The sequence below is a fragment of the Poromitra crassiceps genome, assembly GCF_964638095.1.
Source record: "Poromitra crassiceps genome assembly, chromosome: 5".
Classification (NCBI taxonomy): domain Eukaryota; kingdom Metazoa; phylum Chordata; class Actinopteri; order Beryciformes; family Melamphaidae; genus Poromitra; species Poromitra crassiceps.
The window spans coordinates 27,392,916-27,413,975 of NC_139642.1; the positions used below are offsets into that span (position 1 = coordinate 27,392,916).

The window sequence follows — 21,060 nt, forward strand, 5'->3', positions numbered from 1 at the left end:
TGTGTGTGTGTGTGTGTGTGTGTGTGTGTGTGGGGGGGGGGGGGGGGGGTCTGTATGGGTCAAGTGAAGACAGCCGCAGTGAAAGAACTAAAATAGGCTAAAAGCATTGCAATGTACCAAACATGTCTCTCTCAATGGGGCAAAGAGTGCGGAGGAAAGCTTCTACCTCGGTCCCATCTGACCGTGTGAATAAGTCAGCAGGCATCCTCTTAACGAGTTGATAGAGTTAGCTCAAAAAAGATGTGGCAGATGAGCTAAAGTTCATTATGTGCTGCTAAAACAAGGTTTGTTTCCTACACCACGGAATAGACTGCTATGAATTGGTCTCTGTCTGTTTCTCTCTTTCAGTCCATCTCTCACTCTCTCTCTCTGAATGTTCGTCTCATTACCGTAACTCACAAGGCAAATGATAACAGGAGTTGAGGTGCGGTGTGAGTGTGTCAGTGAATGCACACACAGGCCTGCGCCCTACCTGGAATAGCCTGGTGAAGATGTCGAACTCAAAGACGGAGATGTAGTCGTTGCAGGTGAGGTCTATGGTGGACTTCAGGGCCATGGCCTCCAAACCGGAGCTGATGGGGTGGAACTCATGGAGAGACTGACGGAACACCTTCCAAGGCACTATGGTCCTGTGTAACACAACACAACAACAACACATGACAACATCCCCATGCGCAAATCAAAATAGAAACTAAACATCATGAGTAAAGCTGTTTCACAATGGGTCTTTTGGGCCTTTGCATCAGTGCAATATCCCCCCCCCCCCATTTCCCCCCTTTTTGTGTGTGATGCCAGGGAGAGTGAGCCCATGATAGACAGATGGTTCATCCAATCACCTGCCAGGTACTTTTTGAAAGTGCCTGCCCTTTGAAATGGTTTCCCGTGGGACTCATTCCCAGATGGTTATGTGAAAACTAGGGGTGCATCGATGCATCGATTCAATGATCAATGATCCAATAGCATCGATGCACAGCGAAAACATCAATGTAAATCGCCATAAGAAATCAACATTGTTTCTATTATTTTATTTTGAAATTCCACGCCACATCAGCATTTCCACCCAAGTGCACCTCTTTCTACATACAACTGTAGCAATCTCGCTACACAAACAATGCGAGCGCCATGGCAACAAGCACAAAGAGGGAGAGGAGACATTCACTCTCCTCTCGGATATAAATCAACGCATATCGTCTAATATCGATCGCAGCCCCCGAATCAAATCGAAAAAGTATTGTGGCAGATTTTGTGACATCGGCAAATAATATCACACCGTTGTCCAATGAATCGATATAATATCGAATTGTGATCAAATGTGTGATTCCCACTAGGGATGTTCATCAGTTATCGAAAATCGATAATTGATCGTTAAGGCATGGAATCGATCATGTGGAATTTTTATCGATTATTGTTATTATTATTATTATTATTTTTTTGCTAACTAGGTTTAGGTGGAATTCGTTCCTCCTCGCCCCACTCCATTGCACGACCCCACTCCATTGCACGACCACCTCACGTTAGCCGACTAACGTGAGGTGGATCTTCATATAGTCTCTAGTTTTCTGGCTGGGCACCGGCCTTTGTGTCAACAAAACTGTTTTAAACATGGGGAATTCACACCGGCATGCGCCGGGGACAGCAGTGTTGGAGAGGAGACACATTGAAATAAAGAGTTCATTGAGGAGAACACGTTGTCTTTCGTATTTTCTGCCATAGGCATTCATTTTGTAAAAAAAAAATATATATATATATTATTAATATGATCGATAATCGATAATTGATCGTTAATTTTCCCCGATTTTCGATTATGGAAATTTTTCAAAATGAACATCCCTAATTCCCACCACTAGTGAAAACAAACCATCTGGTTAAAGCTATTGTGTAAGTATTGGGAAATTCCAGACAAATCTTGCACACAGAGGTATAATTTAGACGTCTTTATTTGTTCCACGTTTCGATGCAAGGTGGATCTTCGTTGTCGAATAAACAAAGAAGTCTAAAATTATACCTTGGTGTGCGGGCTCTACCTTCTAATCACGTTCTGCATCTAGCCCAGCACCCACAGTCGATGTCGTTATTTTCTACTATAAATATTTCCTGTATGGCTGCATATAGCGTGCACTGACTTAGCTATGTGTACTGTCTGGGGGATTCATTTTTTGACACCGCCACAAAGAAAATCTAGACTGTTTTGTGGCTTGTTTGAATGTTTCATGGTACAGTATTATATATACATGGGTCCCCAAATGTTCATGTAAAGGAGCCCAAGGGGAGATGAGCTTTAGACCAAAGACCCTTCTTTAATTTCTGATCCTTTGCTAGGGATTCCCTGGAACCTGCTCAAGGGACGTCAAGGGGGGTCCGGGGCCCCAGGTCGGGGGGATCACTGGCATAATATAGTATTCTATATGTACAGTAATTGGACTCACTTGTCCCCGAAGGCGTGCCTCCAGAACTCGGCGGCGTCGGCCTTGGTGATGCGGAAGTTGTCTCCCTGAAACAGACCGTTGGGAAAGATGGCCTTCAGCTCAGCCAGCATGTGGCTGAAGATCAACGACAGCTTGGTCAGGTTCCGCCTGTGGGAGAGGAGAGCAGTGGGCAGTGAGTCTGAGATTCAACATCTTGATGGTGCATTGTGACTGCACAGTACTGTTGCATTGTGACTGCACATTACTGTTACATTGTGACTGCACAGTACTGTTACATTGTGACTGCACAGTACTGTTACATTGTGACTGCACAGTACTGTTGCATTGTGACTGCACATTACTGTTACATTGTGACTGCACAGTACTGTTACATTGTGACTGCACAGTACTGTTACATTGTGACTGCACAGTACTGTTACATTGTGACTGCACACAGTACTGTTACATTGTGACTGCACAGTACTGTTGCATTGTGACTGCACAGTACTGTTACATTGTGACTGCACAGTACTGTTGCATTGTGACTGCACGGTACTGTTACATTGTGACTGCACGGTACTGTTACATTGTGACTGCACAGTACTGTTACATTGTGACTGCACAGTGCACAGTACTGTTACATTGTGACTGCACAGTACTGTTACATTGTGACTGTACAGTACTGTTACATTGTGACTGCACAGTACTGTTACATTGTGACTGCACAGTACTGTTGCATTGTGACTGCACAGTACTGTTACATTGTGACTGCACAGTACTGTTGCATTGTGACTGCACAGTACTGTTGCATTGTGACTGCACAGTACTGTTACATTGTGACTGCACAGCACTGTTACATTGTGACTGTACAGTACTGTTGCATTGTGACTGCACAGTACTGTTACATTGTGACTGCACAGTACTGTTACATTGTGACTGCACAGCACTGTTACATTGTGACTGCACAGTACTGTTACATTGTGACTGCACAGTACTGTTACATTGTGACTGCACAGTACTGTTACATTGTGACTGCACAGTACTGTTACATTGTGACTGCACAGTACTGTTACATTGTGACTGCACAGTACTGTTACATTGTGACTGCACAGTACTGTTACATTGTGACTGCACAGTACTGTTGCATTGTGACTGCACAGTACTGTTACATTGTGACTGCACAGTACTGTTACATTGTGACTGCACAGTACTGTTACATTGTGACTGCACAGTACTGTTACATTGTGACTGCACATTACTGTTACATTGTGACTGCACAGTACTGTTACATTGTGACTGCACAGTACTGTTACATTGTGACTGCACAGTACTGTTACATTGTGACTGCACAGTACTGTTACATTGTGACTGCACAGTACTGTTACATTGTGACTGCACGGTACTGTTACATTGTGACTGCACAGTACTGTTACATTGTGACTGCACGGTACTGTTGCATTGTGACTGCACAGTACTGTTACATTGTGACTGCACAGTACTGTTACATTGTGACTGTACAGTACTGTTGCATTGTGACTGCACAGTACTGTTACATTGTGACTGCACAGTACTGTTACATTGTGACTGTACAGTACTGTTACATTGTGACTGCACAGTACTGTTACATTGTGACTGTACAGTACTGTTGCATTGTGACTGCACAGTACTGTTACATTGTGACTGCACAGTACTGTTACATTGTGACTGCACAGTACTGTTACATTGTGACTGCACGGTACTGTTACATTGTGACTGCACAGTACTGTTACATTGTGACTGCACGGTACTGTTACTCCATAGTACAGCTTGAGGAAGGAGTCAGAACCCAGAATCAAAATCAAAAAAGGGAAAAGAGAGGGGGAGGGAGAGAAGCAAGGATGGTGGCGGGAAGGGAGGAAGAGAAGGAAGAAGGGGACAGAGGAAAGAGCAGAGGTGTTTATGAGATAAAAGAAATGTCAACTTTACTTCTTACTACTTCACTTAACACTTTGAGTGCCACGGCCCTTGGGCAAAAGGTTGCTTGCTGTGCCACATTGGGCCGCAATGCATTTTAAAACAGTCATATAATTTCTTTAATAATTACTATGTAAACACTGAACACGCACAAATAACGATGAGACTCTCTTCTATCACCTGCAAAAAAAAGTTTATTGATCCCATTTTCCGTTCTTTAGTTATGAGCCGGAGAAGATAGCTTGATTGAACCAAAAACAGCCCTTTTTTTCTACGAGCTGAGATAATGAGCCTTTTGTGAAATTAAACATTTCAAGCACATCACTGACTCTGAAGCTAATTTTCTGATGTCTGGGTCTGTCTGGGTGAAGTGTATGCTGCTCTGCGTGCGTGCACTGCGTGCCCCCCCCCCCCCCCCCCCCCCCCCAACTGCACACGCCTCCTCCTGGGTGTGTCTTATGTGTCTGGTGGCTCTCTGCTGAGTTTGCTGTGCACACACAGTGAAGGGTGCGCGACATCCAGCTTTTTGGTTCCGCGTGTGTTTGTCACGGGCTCCCATGCTTCCAGTTGAGAATAATAAGGCTGATTATGCGAATGTTCGCAGCGGACACGGAGGTGCTCAGTTGTGACAGCGGATGCAGCTGCTGCGGGCACAGCTGGCGTTTGGCTTCATGCATGTCGATGCATACGGACGGATGCGATGCGATTTCCTTTTTCCCCAGCGACTTCTTCTGTGTGTTTGGCTCCACTTTCTCTTATCAGGAGAGTGCTGTCGCCACCTAATGGGTTTGTAAAATAGGTTATAGACCTCCAATAGCTACAATATTGTAAGAGGCGATGTAAGAAGCTTAGATCGACACCCCCCCCCCCGTCAAAAAAACAATTTGGAGTTACTGACGCCATTTGGCGTCGCTGGCAGCCTACGGTAAATTTCTAATGACGCCATATGGCGTCGCTGGCACTCAATGTGTTAAAGTCTGTTTACACTCGACTGCAATTGTGCTCTTTTCTCATTTTTGTGAAAAAACAAAAAACAAAAACAAGATACAATTATATTTGCAATTAACCTTTCGCTCCACAAAGAAGACCTCTCCTGTGCAGAATATTAGTTCTAGAACAGTGCTTCTCAACTGGTCTAGCCTCACAACACAACCCCAATTTTTCCTTAGTCATTAAAGTCGCAACCAAATTTCAGATTCGAGTAAACAACACCGATATTTATCTGATTTTGAGAATATGGATGATGCATTTGAATTTGATGACCGCCCAGACTTATTTGAGCCGGACTAATGTCATATGGATTACAAAGTGAGGCGTGGGCAATGTGACGGACAGCAGAGAGAGAGACAGGCTGAACACGCTGGCTGCAGGAAGGACAGCAGAGAGAGACAGGCTGAACACGCTGGCTGCAGGAAGGACAGCAGAGAGAGACAGGCTGAACACGCTGGCTGCAGAGAGAGACAGGCTGAACACGCTGGCTGCAGAGAGACAGGCTGAACACGCTGGCTGCAGAGAGACAGGCTGAACACGCTGGCTGCAGGAGAGAGACAGGCTGAACACGCTGGCTGCAGGAAGGTAAATACAGCCTTAATTTTCTCATTGTCTCTATGATATAATAAGGACGTGAGCCGGTGCGTGGCAGAAAACGAGCTATTTACAGGACCTAAATACATGCTTTGTTTGCAGTTGCCCCTACGGCCTCTGTTCCAGGCTGTTCTGGGTGGGTAGAGTAGTATAACATAAACTAAGCTGAAAATAAGGTGCAGGTTGTAAAAAAAAAAAAAAAAATCTCCTTTAAATACATGCAATATTTTTTCAGATAACGTTTTAACCATATAGATTAAATTGTGCTAGATTTTGGCTGTTTTCTGAATGCTTTCTTACTTTTAGACTAGTTGACTAGTCTAAATTAAAAAAGTGTGTTTAGTCATGAGGGAAATTAGTCAGCAGGAACATCCCTAGCTAAGACATCCCAGTATTTAGCTCTGATTCCAGTTGTGAAGAGCGAGGAGAAGAAGAAGAGTAGTAGTGAGGAGAGGAGGATAGAACAAGGGAGTGGGAGAGGAGAGGAGAAGAGTGTGTAACAGAGGAGAGAGGAGAGGAGGAGAGGAGAAGAGTGTGTAACAGAGGAGAGAGGAGAGGAGAAGAGTGTGTAACAGAGGAGAGAGGAGAGGAGGAGAGGAGAAGAGTGTGTAACAGAGGAGAGAGGAGAGGAGAAGAGTGTGTAACAGAGGAGAGAGGAGAGGAGAAGAGTGTGTAACAGAGGAGAGAGGAGAGGAGAAGAGTGTGTAACAGAGGAGAGAGGAGAGAGGAGAGGAGAAGAGTGTGTAACAGAGGAGAGAGGAGAGGAGGAGAGTGTGTAACAGAGGAGAGAGGAGAGGAGAAGAGTGTGTAACAGAGGAGAGAGGAGAGGAGAAGAGTGTGTAACAGAGGAGAGAGGAGAGGAGGAGAAGAGTGTGTAACAGAGGAGAGAGGAGAGGAGAAGAGGAGAAGAGTGTGTAACAGAGGAGAGAGGAGAGGAGGAGAGGAGAAGAGTGTGTAACAGAGGAGAGAGGAGAGGAGAAGAGTGTGTAACAGAGGAGAGGAGGAGAGGAGAAGAGTGTGTAACAGAGGAGAGAGGAGAGGAGGAGAGGAGAAGAGTGTGTAACAGAGGAGAGAGGAGAGGAGGAGAGGAGAAGAGTGTGTAACAGAGGAGAGAGGAGAGGAGGAGAGGAGAAGAGTGTGTAACAGAGGAGAGAGGAGAGGAGAAGAGTGTGTAACAGAGGAGAGGAGGAGAGGAGAAGAGTGTGTAACAGAGGAGAGAGGAGAGGAGGAGAGGAGAAGAGTGTGTAACAGAGGAGAGAGGAGAGGAGGAGAGGAGAGGAGAAGAGTGTGTAACAGAGGAGAGAGGAGAGGAGAAGAGTGTGTAACAGAGGAGAGAGGAGAGGAGGAGAGGAGAAGAGTGTAACAGAGGAGAGAGGAGAGGAGGAGAGGAGAAGAGTGTGTAACAGAGGAGAGGAGGAGAGGAGAAGAGTGTGTAACAGAGGAGAGAGGAGAGGAGGAGAGTGTGTAACAGAGGAGAGGAGGAGAGGAGAAGAGTGTGTAACAGAGGAGAGAGGAGAGGAGGAGAGGAGAAGAGTGTGTAACAGAGGAGAGAGGAGAGGAGAAGAGTGTGTAACAGAGGAGAGAGGAGAGGAGAAGAGTGTGTAACAGAGGAGAGAGGAGAGGAGGAGAGGAGGAAGAGTGTGTAACAGAGGAGAGAGGAGAGGAGAAGAGTGTGTAACAGAGGAGAGAGGAGAGGAGGAGAGGAGAAGAGTGTGTAACAGAGGAGAGAGGAGAGGAGAAGAGTGTGTAACAGAGGAGAGAGGAGAGGAGGAGAGGAGAAGAGTGTGTAACAGAGGAGAGAGGAGAGGAGAAGAGTGTGTAACAGAGGAGAGAGGAGAGGAGAAGAGTGTGTAACAGAGGAGAGAGGAGAGGAGAAGAGTGTGTAACAGAGGAGAGAGGAGAGGAGGAGAGGAGAAGAGTGTGTAACAGAGGAGAGAGGAGAGGAGGAGAGGAGAAGAGTGTGTAACAGAGGAGAGAGGAGAGGAGAAGAGTGTGTAACAGAGGAGAGAGGAGAGGAGAAGAGTGTGTAACAGAGGAGAGAGGAGAGGAGGAGAGGAGAAGAGTGTGTAACAGAGGAGAGAGGAGAGGAGAAGAGTGTGTAACAGAGGAGAGAGGAGAGGAGAAGAGTGTGTAACAGAGGAGAGAGGAGAGGAGAAGAGTGTGTAACAGAGGAGAGAGGAGAGGAGGAGAGGAGAAGAGTGTGTAACAGAGGAGAGAGGAGAGGAGGAGAGGAGAAGAGTGTGTAACAGAGGAGAGAGGAGAGGAGGAGAGGAGAAGAGTGTGTAACAGAGGAGAGAGGAGAGGAGAAGAGTGTGTAACAGAGGAGAGAGGAGAGGAGGAGAGGAGGAAGCAGCATCATGCCACCATGTCCCAACACCCCAGCAGAGGATGAGAAGTGTTGGGCAGAGAAAGCACTGATTGATGAGGCAGCACAGAGGGGGATTGTGCCTGCTGGCTCTCAGGGCGGCTGGATTGACATGCATGAGAGTGTGTGGCTACATGGCAGCAGTGACTAAGACCAGTACAGGTTGAGACCCTGCCAAAATAGTGACTAAGACCAGTATAGGTTGAGAACCTGCCAAAATAGTGACTAAGACCAGTATAGACGGTTTTAACTTGACAACAAAAACATTCTAAATTGAACCCCCGCTCACTTCCTGTTGCAGTGTTTGCTATAGACATAAAAGAAAAAAAAACATTAAAGTGCAGGACTGACCATTCCGTGAAAACCGTCTATACAGCTGAGCAGCGAAAACAAAAGTAACAATGTCGAGTGAATATTTCTGCAGTTTGCCGAATGCTGAGGTTGAGAACCTGCCAAAATAGTGAGTAAGACCAGTACAGGTTGAGAACCTGCCAAAATAGTGAGTAAGACCAGTACAGGTTGAGAACCTGCCAAAATAGTGAGTAAGACCAGTACAGGTTGAGAACCTGCCAAAATAGTGAGTAAGACCAGTACAGGTTGAGAACCTGCCAAAACAGGCAATTGCTTGCTAAGGATGATGGTTTATATCAGAGAGAGTGCAGACAAGAGAAAATGCAAGGTGTACATTGGCAGCTTGCAAATGAAGGGTTATATTTTCACCCTGTCAGCAGTAAAATGATCCTCTCCAACAGACTAGCGTTGTAGCCGGCTGCTACTCTATTGAACTGCTCGGTCCCATCGACAGACTGGAAGCCAGAGTCGAGAAGTGATTTGACGTCTCTGAAGTCGGGGCAACGCTCGCCAGAGAGATGCCACATGGAAAATGAGACCCGCGCAGCCCTGCTTCTTCTTAACATCCTCCCTTTCCCCCAGTGTCATCTTCTCCGCAGAGACGAGCTTTGAATTCCCTGTGTGACATCGCACTTCTTCTTCTGTTGTTGTTTTCTCAACAGCTATGGTCTCAGCGGGAGGTCCTCCTGTGTCTCTGCTGCTTCCTTCCTGCCTGGCCCTACTGAGCCTTAAAGCAGCAGTCTCATCCATTCCCCTGCTACCCTCTCTGCTGTCTGCGCATTTATCTAAGGGACAACACACACGCACACGCACACACACACACACACACACACACACACACACACACACACACACACTATACGTTCATCTACAGGCTAGCCTGATCGTATGAAGTAATTTATCCACTCGCTCAAGTGCATGTGCAGCAGACAGTAATCGTGCCCTTACTCAAAGCGTTCCACATCGAGGCCAGTTTACTGTCTTAAGAATCCACTTATCCACTCCCCTCATCTCTGCACTTGGAACATTAAGAGGCTACTTAAATCCTCAAGCTTAAAAATCCCCCCCCCCCCCATCAACTGATGCTTATAGTAAGCCTGAGATTTAGATTTCTTCAGTGGGCGCAAATACGCTCTGAAGTTGTGTGACCTTGAGAGGCTAAACCGAGGCTGAATTATAAATGTATCTCACAGACGACACAACTCAGGTTTGTCCGTTAGATTTCTATGTGGGTAACTTTCAGCAGATTGGTCAGATTTAGGGATGAAGCACCGATAGAAAAATTCTGGCAGATATGATAACCCATATTAAGATTGCTGTTATGATAAACTGGTAGGCATCGATTCCCAGCTCGCTACGCCCGCCCTGCAGCTTGCCGAGCTGGCCCCGCAGCTCGCATACGCAGCACAGTTGCTCAAGTGACATCACTGATGACATCACTTCCAGTTGAGTGGCGTCACTTCCGGAACAAAAATCGCAGACAGAGCCCACCTGCTCCCTTTTATAGATAGATGGTAAATGGACTGGATTTTATATAGTGCCTTTTCCAGTCTGGCGACCGCTCGAAACGTTTTACGGTAATGTCTACATTCATTCACCCATTGACACTTACATTGACACACCGATGGTGTCTGCAGATGCAAGATGCTAACTGCTCGTTACTGCTTTGTACATACTGAAAAACGATGATAACACAGAGTTTGAAAAAGTAATGTCTTTCTTGATTCCAAAACATTTGGAAAAGCCCATAAATCATAGATTTAACGCATCGTTTCCTCTCGATATGAAAAACATTGCTGTTGTTTTGCTCATCAGTCCGATATATAAAAAAATGACTAACATCAGCTGATAGATACCGATGTGATTGCAGATAAGGAGCACACAGTGGGGTAGCACGTCTGAAGCAGCCACTGGCAGGGTGTTCTGGGTGTTATGTGTAGAGAGAGAGAGAGAGAGAGAGAGAGAGAGAGAGACAGAGAGAGAGAGAGAGAGAGAGAGAGAGAGAGAGAGACAGAGAGAGAGAGAGAGAGAGAGAGAGAGAGAGAGAGAGAGAGAGAGAGAGAGCATACTGTGAAAGTGAACACTGGGTCACTGGCATGACTGGCATCAAGCTCCCAGGGTGGCACAGCTGTCTCTGTGTCTGAGCCTTCCCTGTGTCTTTGAGTCTGTATGGGAAAGAGACTTGCGACAGAATCAAAAGCTGAAAAGTTGTTTCAAATCTCTCATTGAGACACGGGTTCAAATCCAGTCCAGGGCTCCAGACTGCTAACCTTTTTTTTTTTTTAATGTTTTTTTCCCGATTTTTTATCCCATTTTTATCCCCCGTTTAGTGCTCATTTGAATTACTCAATCCTGGTTGCTACTCCATCCTCTGCCGATCTGGGGAGAGCCGAGACTGATTCCATGCATCCTCCGAGACATGGGCAGTCAAGTCAGCCGCATCTTTTCACCTGCCCGAGGACTGCTAACCTGACGCTGCCAGGATGGGTTTGCTTCACATTTGTTTCACAAACTCAAATTCCACCCCATCTGGCCGAGTCAGGTTAGCAGACTGCAACCTTTTTGAAAGTGTGCGAGTTAAAATTTCACATGGTCGCATTCGAGTGCACGATGATCATTAGGCTGTTTTGGTGCCCCTCCAGCACAGGTACTGCCTTATCCATGGTGGTTGAAAGTAGTACCTTTTCTTGCAAACCCATCCATCTGGCAGCATTTTGCAGATATCCAGACTCCAGTCAGTCACTGTCAATCTTTACTGTACATCAATGCAAAACTAGGGGATGCAAATTAAGACAACTACTCATCGGACGGCATGCAAGGTCTTAGGGTCACCGATTAAAAGTGAGTGTGGAACGGTGGAACCCTGCTTGAGTCTCATAAGTGGTAAGAGTAAAGCCAGTGTCTGTCTGAGCAGCATCTCTCCCTCCTTCTCCGGTTCTGTCCCTCTGCCTCCTACAATGCCAGCTCTGTAGTTGCTGTGTGTACTGGGCAGTAGCCAGTGCTCCAATAGCCTTCCCCTACAACTGTTGCTGCTATTTCAGCTGCTGTGCCAACTCCAAGGAGGATGTGGACTGGAGTCAGTCAGCTTTGTGGACTGGAGTCAGTCAGCTTTTTAGCCATACAGAGAACCAGGCCTGCTAACTCCGACTGGATCGCCACACACAGGTCTGCAACATTCTCCCCTTTTCCATCTCTCACGGTCGTCACTCTTAACCGTTACCAAGGCAACAAGCCAAACCTTTTCTCTGGACACTAGCTTTTTGTCCCCCTCCCCCTCATGCTATAGCTTGACCTGTGACCCTGCAGCTGGCTGCTCCCTTCCTGTTTCCTGCCGGCTGTGATAAAGTAGTGACTCCGCACTGCGCTAAATGCACCACAGCACAGCTAGCAAGGGTCAGCAGTCTGTCGGCATGGGCTGAGACAAGGATCGGATCACAACAAGTAGCTGTATTATTGTCACGCAGCTGTATCATCTTCACTGGGGAAGTGCTTTGTTGCTGAAGGCTAAATGGTATTTTGTGGAAATGCAGATCAAAGGCGTACTGAGCTCTGAAACACAGGTATCACAGGTTGTAAACAACACTTTACAAGATGAATTAAGCTAGATCAGGGCTATAGATTTCAGTCATCAAAAAGGCAAAGTGTCATATCATGACTGAGTGAAAGGATAGAACAGAACTAGGGGTTGTGCTTAAACTGTGCTTGATTGGTCTACCTGTGATCAACTTAATTGTCGGTTACCTGTGTGTAGGGCTAGGGCTGTACCAAATATTTTGAAGCTTAGTTCATAATGTTGACATTTGCAATCAGCACAGCTTCTTTTTTTTCCAAGGAAATCTTTCGGGCTCTGCACTGTGCTCGCACCTGAGTCCAAAATCACGTTACCAATTATGATTTAATGTTTGACTAAAATCAGTCTATAGACGGCGTTCTGCCACGGTGCCACCCATGCATCTCGGTCACATACACCGCGCTCAACAGTGATACTCAACCCGAAGTTAGAGCTCCTTTATGGGTAGTTGTGGGTCTTTTAAGTCCTACTTAAAATAAACAAATAAAAAATAAACAAATAAAAAATAAATAAACACAAAAAAAAAAAAAAAAAAAAAAAAAAAAAAAAAAGGAAGGAAAGGGACTTTTTGGGATTGTGGCTCTTGCAAAGATTAAATTTTCTTTGTCAATGTGGCTCCTGTGTTAATAGGAATTGAGTATACCCAGCCCTACCTATAGTGAATGTAAACTTAAACGGTGCACAGAAGTTAAAACGACATCTAGTTATACTGTGAGAAAACACAGTGCAGTTACTGCAGTATAAGCTGGAAATTCTGGGTTCCCCTTTCATCCATGTCATCACTTTATAAATGTAACTCTCCGGAACTGGCTTCACTCCAGATCTCCATCAGGAAGCAGTCATGACAGCACACAACACACACTGAGCAATCAAACACACTTAACTGTGTGTACACACACACACACACACACACACACACACACACACACACACACACACACACACACACACACGTCGCCTATACAAAACACAACACGAAACACACCTGTGCAAAATGCAGACCAACTTCTCCAACTTAGCCTTTTAATTTCTCTTTAATGTCATGTTGTTGATGTTGAAAAACATATCACTCCGGTCAAAAAAAACAATCAAGAGGTATTATTATTATTATGTGTTAATATGCTGTCAATTAGAGAAGCTTATACTCACACTGTGAAGGAGAAAAGTAAATAAATAAATAATAAATAAAGAAATAAATAAAGAAAATAGCAGTGCCTTGGCTTAATCCTCTCACTAAGCCTCAATAGACATATCTGAGCTCATTTATCTCTGTGTGAATAAGTGTTTGTGTTTACTGTTGTACCCTGTGGGGCAGAGAAGATAGTGTATTGCGTCATGCTAATCACCATAATCTAATAGTGACTACATACAGTACTCACTGATACTGCAGTGACATAAATAACCATGATGTTCTGCTGGGTGTGTGTGTGGGGGGTGTGGGTGTGTATGTGTGTGTGTGTGTGTGTGTGTGTGTGTGTGTGTGTGTGTGTGTGTGTGTGCGTGTGCGTGCGTGCGTGTGCGTGTTTGTGTGCGTGTGTGTGTGCACATGCATATATCTGCATGTAGTGCCCAGAGCTAGAAGTGTGAGCCAATGTACTCTAGACAGAAACACCCGCAGCCTCTGAAGTGTGAACTGGGTTTTCCATTGCCAGCACTACGCCTGAGCTCTCTGACTGCTACCACTAGACAACTCGAGCTTCTCTACTCCATTCCCTTCTCCATCACAACTAACTAGCTTACTGCTAATATCCCCTGTTGTGGCAGCATAGTAACTAACTAGTGATTGGCTAACTAACTAGCTTACTGCTAATATCCCCTGTTGTGGCAGCATAGTAACTAACTAGTGATTGGCTAACTAACTAGCTTACTGCTAATATCGCCTGTTGTGGCAGCATAGTAACTAACTAGTGATTGGCTAACTAACTAGCTTACTGCTAATATCCCCTGTTGTGGCAGCATAGTAACTAACTAGTGATTGGCTAACTAACTAGCTTACTGCTAATATCCCCTGTTGTGGCAGCATAGTAACTAACTAGTGATTGGCTAACTAACTAGCTTACTGTTAATATGCCCTGTTGTGGCAGCATAGTAACTAACTAGTGATTGGCTAACTAACTAGCTTACTGCTAATATCCCCTGTTGTGGCAGCATAGTAACTAAGTAACTAGTGATTGGCTAACTAACTAGCTTACTGTTAATATGCCCTGTTGTGGCAGCATAGTAACTAACTAGTGATTGGCTAACTAACTAGCTTACTGCTAATATCCCCTGTTGTGGCAGCATAGTAACTAACTAGTGATTGGCTAACTAACTAGCTTACTGCTAATATCCCCTGTTGTGGCAGCATAGTAACTAACTAGTGATTGGCTAACTAACTAGCTTACTGCTAATATCCCCTGTTGTGGCAGCATAGTAACTAACTAGTGATTGGCTAACTAACTAGCTTACTGCTAATATCCCCTGTTGTGGCAGCATAGTAACTAACTAGTGATTGGCTAACTAACTAGCTTACTGCTAATATCCCCTGTTGTGGCAGCATAGTAACTAACTAGTGATTGGCTAACTAACTAGCTTACTGCTAATATCCCCTGTTGTGGCAGCATAGTAACTAACTAGTGATTGGCTAACTAACTAGCTTACTGTTAATATGCCCTGTTGTGGCAGCATAGTAACTAACTAGTGATTGGCTAACTAAGTAGCTTACTGCTAATATCCCCTGTTGTGGCAGCATAGTAACTAAGTAACTAGTGATTGGCTAACTAACTAGCTTACTGTTAATATCCCCTGTTGTGGCAGCATAGTAACTAACTAGTGATTGGCTAACTAACTAGCTTACTGCTAATATCCCCTGTTGTGGCAGCATAGTAACTAACTAGTGATTGGCTAACTAACTAGCTTACTGTTAATATGCCCTGTTGTGGCAGCATAGTAACTAACTAGTGATTGGCTAACTAACTAGCTTACTGCTAATATCCCCTGTTGTGGCAGCATAGTAACTAAGTAACTAGTGATTGGCTAACTAACTAGCTTACTGTTAATATCCCCTGTTGTGGCAGCATAGTAACTAACTAGTGATTGGCTAACTAACTAGCTTACTGTTAATATGCCCTGTTGTGGCAGCATAGTAACTAACTAGTGATTGGCTAACTAACTAGCTTACTGCTAATATCCCATGTTGTGGCAGCATAGTAACTAACTAGTGATTGGCTAACTAACTAGCTTACTGCTAATATCCCCTGTTGTGGCAGCATAGTAACTAACTAGTGATTGGCTAACTAACTAGCTTACTGCTAATATCCCCTGTTGTGGCAGCATAGTAACTAACTAGTGATTGGCTGACTAACTAGCTTACTGTTAATATGCCCTGTTGTGGCAGCATAGTAACTAACTAGTGATTGGCTAACTAACTAGCTTACTGCTAATATCCCCTGTTGTGGCAGCATAGTAACTAAGTAACTAGTGATTGGCTAACTAACTAGCTTACTGTTAATATCCCCTGTTGAGGCAGCATAGTAACTAACTAGTGATTGGCTAACTAACTAGCTTACTGCTAATATCCCCTGTTGTGGCAGCATAGTAACTAACTAGTGATTGGCTAACTAACTAGCTTACTGTTAATATGCCCTGTTGTGGCAGCATAGTAACTAACTAGTGATTGGCTAACTAACTAGCTTACTGCTAATATCCCCTGTTGTGGCAGCATAGTAACTAAGTAACTAGTGATTGGCTAACTAACTAGCTTACTGTTAATATCCCCTGTTGTGGCAGCATAGTAACTAACTAGTGATTGGCTAACTAACTAGCTTACTGCTAATATCCCCTGTTGTGGCAGCATAGTAACTAACTAGTGATTGGCTAACTAACTAGCTTACTGTTAATATGCCCTGTTGTGGCAGCATAGTAACTAACTAGTGATTGGCTAACTAACTAGCTTACTGCTAATATCCCCTGTTGTGGCAGCATAATAACTAAGTAACTAGTGATTGGCTAACTAACTAGCTTACTGTTAATATCCCCTGTTGTGGCAGCATAGTAACTAACTAGTGATTGGCTAACTAACTAGCTTACTGTTAATATGCCCTGTTGTGGCAGCATAGTAACTAACTAGTGATTGGCTAACTAACTAGCTTACTGCTAATATCCCATGTTGTGGCAGCATAGTAACTAACTAGTGATTGGCTAACTAACTAGCTTACTGCTAATATCCCCTGCTGTGGCAGCATAGTAACTAACTAGTGATTGGCTAACTAACTAGCCTTCTGCTAATATCCCCATTCCCCTGCTGTGGCAGCATAGTAACTAACTAGTGATTGGTGTTAGGGTTGGCACGATGGACGATGACCATCGTCGATGGGCCAACCCCCATCGAACTCTGAGCCTTCTACATTGGATCATCGTGATTAATTATCTGTTTGAATTAAAATTGTGCCGTTTTAATAAGAAAAATGGCCAAGTCCACTCAACCGTGACGCACAAGGGACGCGCGGGCGGCATTAAACAAGCGCACCCCCACACCCAGTTTAGAGAAGCGGTAGAGCGGAGGAGGAGGGGAGGATAAGCAGAAGTCGGTTGTGTTGGTAAAATGTTAAGACAAACTGAAGAAACTTCTCGTTCTTTTCGGTTTTCCAACCCAATGTGAGTAATGTTACAAATCTTTAACTGTGAAATCAACCTGCCTGTTTCCATGAAGTCGCTCCCTTACATACATACTGCAGGCTGCTGCTGCTGCTGCTGTGTTTCTATTTCTCCTTAACATAATGTTAGCTTCAAAACTGAGTAGGGATGCACGATATATCGGCAATCATATCGGTATCGGCCGATGTTGGTCATTTTTTAACATATCGGTCATATCGGTATCGGTCAGATGTTGCAATGTTAATATCGGTTATCATTATCAGCCAAATTCTTCACATTGATATGAAATAATGCAGTAAATCTATGATTTATGGGCTTTTCCAAAGGCTTTGCAAATAAAGAAATGCATAACTTTTTCAAATTCAGTGTTAACATGTGTTTTTCAGTATGTACAAAATGTGATGATCATAAAAATGTGGTTTTATACAGATCATATCGACATCGGTAAATATCGGTTATCGGCCATAACAGCAATGTTAATATCGGTTATCGGCATCAGCCAAAAATTTCATATCGGTGCATCCCTAAAACTGAGCCCATGCGAATCTAACGTTAGATCTGCAGGTCATTCTGTCATTCAACACACAGGATCTGTAAAGTTAACGTTATTTGTTTTGCGCCGTTCAATATTGCTGGTAGTGACAGCCACTGCTTCAGTCGCCTGGCTCTGTGCTGTAGTAGTAGCCTATCCACCCCACTAGTGTCATGTAGAGCTCAGCTGTCCTGTTGTAAACGTGAACGTGCAGCACAGCCAAACGGCATTATGGCACCGCAGAGAGCTGATAAATCATTAATTAACCCCCCCCCCCACCCCCATGACAATGCCATCGTCCAATGCAATGTTTCACTGTGGAACCGTTGCGATGGCTGTTTGGCTAAACCACCGGTGTTGTCATTGTGTTTATTACCCGATGTGAAAACATCGGCACCGTGGCAACCCTAATGTGAACCAAGTCCAAAAGTAGCACCAAATCATCTCATATCAGTCAATGAGTGCATGCCTGCCTTTATAGGACACGTCACTACAGCAATCATAAAAAAAGGAGTGGGAGTAACTAAACCAATAAGCTAAACTTAGTTCAGCAGTTGCTGATAAAAGTGGAATGAATGATATTCATGCAAATGTTGTCGTGTCGTGAGTTTAGCCTGACATCATTATGCACAGCATGCGTTTCCTTATGGCTCATCCAGTACTATAAACGACACCTTTCACGCAGTATTATAGCAGCGGTGATGATAAGATGAGGCGCAGATAGTCAAAGCCGGGAGGAACCAGGCTCTCAGAGACAAACCTTTGTCTCACACGGATGTCAGGTACCTTTATAGAAAATAGGAAGTTATACTTAGGACGGAGCTCACTTGACAAACCAAAATAGCAGTGGGTGCAAATGACCTTTGCAAATAGCCGAGGTGCTGTACCCGTACAGCGTCATGTGGTGCTCTGTGGAGTTCATGCTGCGATCCTTGTTATCGAAGTCAGACAGCATCGACTGGATCAACAAATAAAATAAACTCTAGTCCTGACTGAGAATTCTACTCAAAATACAATTGTCAGGGTAGTGAAAGCAGTTGCTGGTAGAAGTAGAAGGAGCTAGCCGGGTAACTGAGTAATGACCGCAGACACAACAGTGTGAGCGACGCCCTGCTACTGCCAGGCCAGGCCTCATGACGCAAAGCATGCTGGTCTTAACGCCACTGTACTGTACTGTACGGTGCTGAGGACAACACAGCACTTTGCTTATTCCTAAACCAGAAATACAAATCAAAGGGAAGCTCTGTCTTGCAAAGAAAATTGGATTTTGATAAATTTGGAAATGGTTTGCATCGCAATAAAGAACAATAGAAAAAGCAATATCAAATATAAATATTGTGTGTAATGCTATAGTTAAATATCAATTTGGACAGCGAATAATAATATCACGGAGAGAAAAAAGAACAAACACGCCCAAATGCAGATCCGATCAATTAAGCTTTCTAAATGAGCTTCACAGGCATCATCTTATCTGCCACTAACCACAGCAGCATTTACACAACTGGGTCACAACTGGGTCACAACTGGTTGTCGTCAGAGAGCTCAATAGTCACGTGACTTTTCGTGACGTCTTTTGCCGTTAAGTTCCGCATTCATTTTCTCCATAGACATTTCGATAAATCCTTATATAACGAGTTTTAAGGCCTGGAACCAAGCCAACCAGTCTTCCAGAGAATCATGAGTGACCATAAAAACATTCGGTTTAATACAATACATATTGCGATATATTGCAATACTCAACATCATTTACTGAAAATGTAATTTGCTGTGTACCACCCAGGTAGTGTAATAATATGTACATCACTTTATATTGATAACTTAGTGGACAAATGGAGTCAAACCTACCGAGTGTTGAGTGTGTTACTGAACGCGCTGAAATCAAAAGTATTCTTATTCTGTCACTGAACACACGGCTGTGCAAAAAAAAATCGATAAGGCGATATATCGCGATATTTTTCTGAAATATCGACACGGTATTGCGGAAAAAAGTATCGCGATATATTGCCGTATCGATTTTATTGCACAGCCCAACAAATGACGTCACGAAAAGTCACGTGACCGTTGTTGAGCTGTATGTTGAGTGAAGTGGAATGAGTCTGAGTCACTGAGGGACAGTCTCTTTCTTCATGGCACCTGCCACAGCTCAGACGCAGGAAGCACACTGATCAATTAGCAGCACTGAGCGAGCGGCCATCTGCAGTCGCTCAGCTGCACAACACTGACTGACGAGAAGCCTGAGGAAGTCGTTCCTACTGGCTACTGTAATAATAATGTAGCTGAAGCATGTGTGGAATGCATGTTTCTATTGTGTCAAAAGGATTTGGCCTGTAAACTGTCTGTGAAGGAAGACAGGATGATGGAAGGAGGAAGGGAGGAAGGAAGAAGAAGACGGCTTTACTAGGGCCTCTCAAACAAAAGCCCACAGTCCTGCAGCACGGCAGAAGCAACACATTACAATAGGTGTATAAAGATAAGAGACACGCCAGACTAGACCAAAAGAGGTGTCCACCCCTACTTCAAATACAATCTACCACATAATACTAGCCTACTGCTTGGGCATAAGCTGGCTCACTTTCTCGTTCAGTCTCCTCCTGATATTTTACTGGCGATCAATAACCAATATTCATTTTGAACTGCTTAGTTTGCCGACGGTTTACATTGACTGTTTTAGGCCTAATAGGCCAAAGTGATCACCCAAAGTAGTACAGGTCAGGATCTGGATCACTTCTTAAGCCTACAGCAGGAGGAGAAGCCCCACTAGTTCCTGTGAGCAGCTGCATCTGGATGGACAGTGGTGGTCAGGATGTTAGTCCAGGAAGTCAGATCAAACAGAGTCTCACAGAGAGGTCAGAACAATATCCGGACAGATACAGGGAGGGGGGAGGGGCCTATCTGTGGACACATTGATCAGGCCTACTACTGTACTGCTCTGCTTGGGGACAGTAGATAGATGGTTAGTTTCCTAACCGACTGTGTGTACACTTCACTGACACAGCCTGCACTGTAGGCACTAGGCAGTGCTGTAGGCCCTACTACTACAGCAATAAAGTTAGCTAGCAATTCGGAGCAGGACAGTATTATTATTACATTGTGTACTGTAGAGTTTCTCAGCAAAGGAGGGTTACACCTTTTCCTCTACAGGCCACAACTACTGGAAGTCAAAGTGTACTCATCTAAGTTAAATTCTTTTTTTCCACTGACTGTACTACTCACCACACCACACACAGCCGTGCAGTTGCTGGTAAGAGTAAATAAGCTAACCTAAACCAGCCACAGCCAAATATTGGCCAGTATTTGGATTATAGCTGGTGAGACTGTACTACTCTGTACCATGGAAGTGTTGTTGTGACCTAATGAAAAGTCAGTTGTAATCCGGTTGTTGGGGGGTATTAACATTCTATTCTTCTAGTCTCTCTCTCTCTCTCTCTCTCTCTCTCTGAGAACAGGGCAGAAAACGTCTCGGCTGCTCCGTGTGAAACAAGAAGAGGAAGTGAGTGGGGCAAATAAGCAGGAAGTTCTTACAGTAGTGTGTCGTGGTGTGTTCATTCTCTCTTCCAGGCTTCTCTCTTGCTTCTCTGTCCTCCCCTCTCTTCTCTTAACAATACAGTTCTCCTGCCCTCCCTCTCTCCTCCATCAATCTATATCTAGATAAACAATTAGAAGA

At 44.5% G+C, this 21,060-nt stretch overlaps 1 protein-coding gene across 1 annotated transcript in view; it reads right to left on the reverse strand.

The window, feature by feature from the left end:
• The window catches only part of cbl (Cbl proto-oncogene, E3 ubiquitin protein ligase), a 60,119-nt gene that overhangs the window by 22,602 nt on the left and 16,457 nt on the right, over positions 1-21,060 (reverse strand). Inside the window, exons 3-4 of the mRNA XM_083637511.1 lie at positions 2,427-2,573; positions 473-629 (exon numbers count right to left, since the gene is read on the reverse strand). Coding sequence (XP_083493637.1) covers positions 473-629; positions 2,427-2,573 — 304 coding nt within the window. The remainder of the gene's footprint in view (positions 1-472; positions 630-2,426; positions 2,574-21,060) is intronic.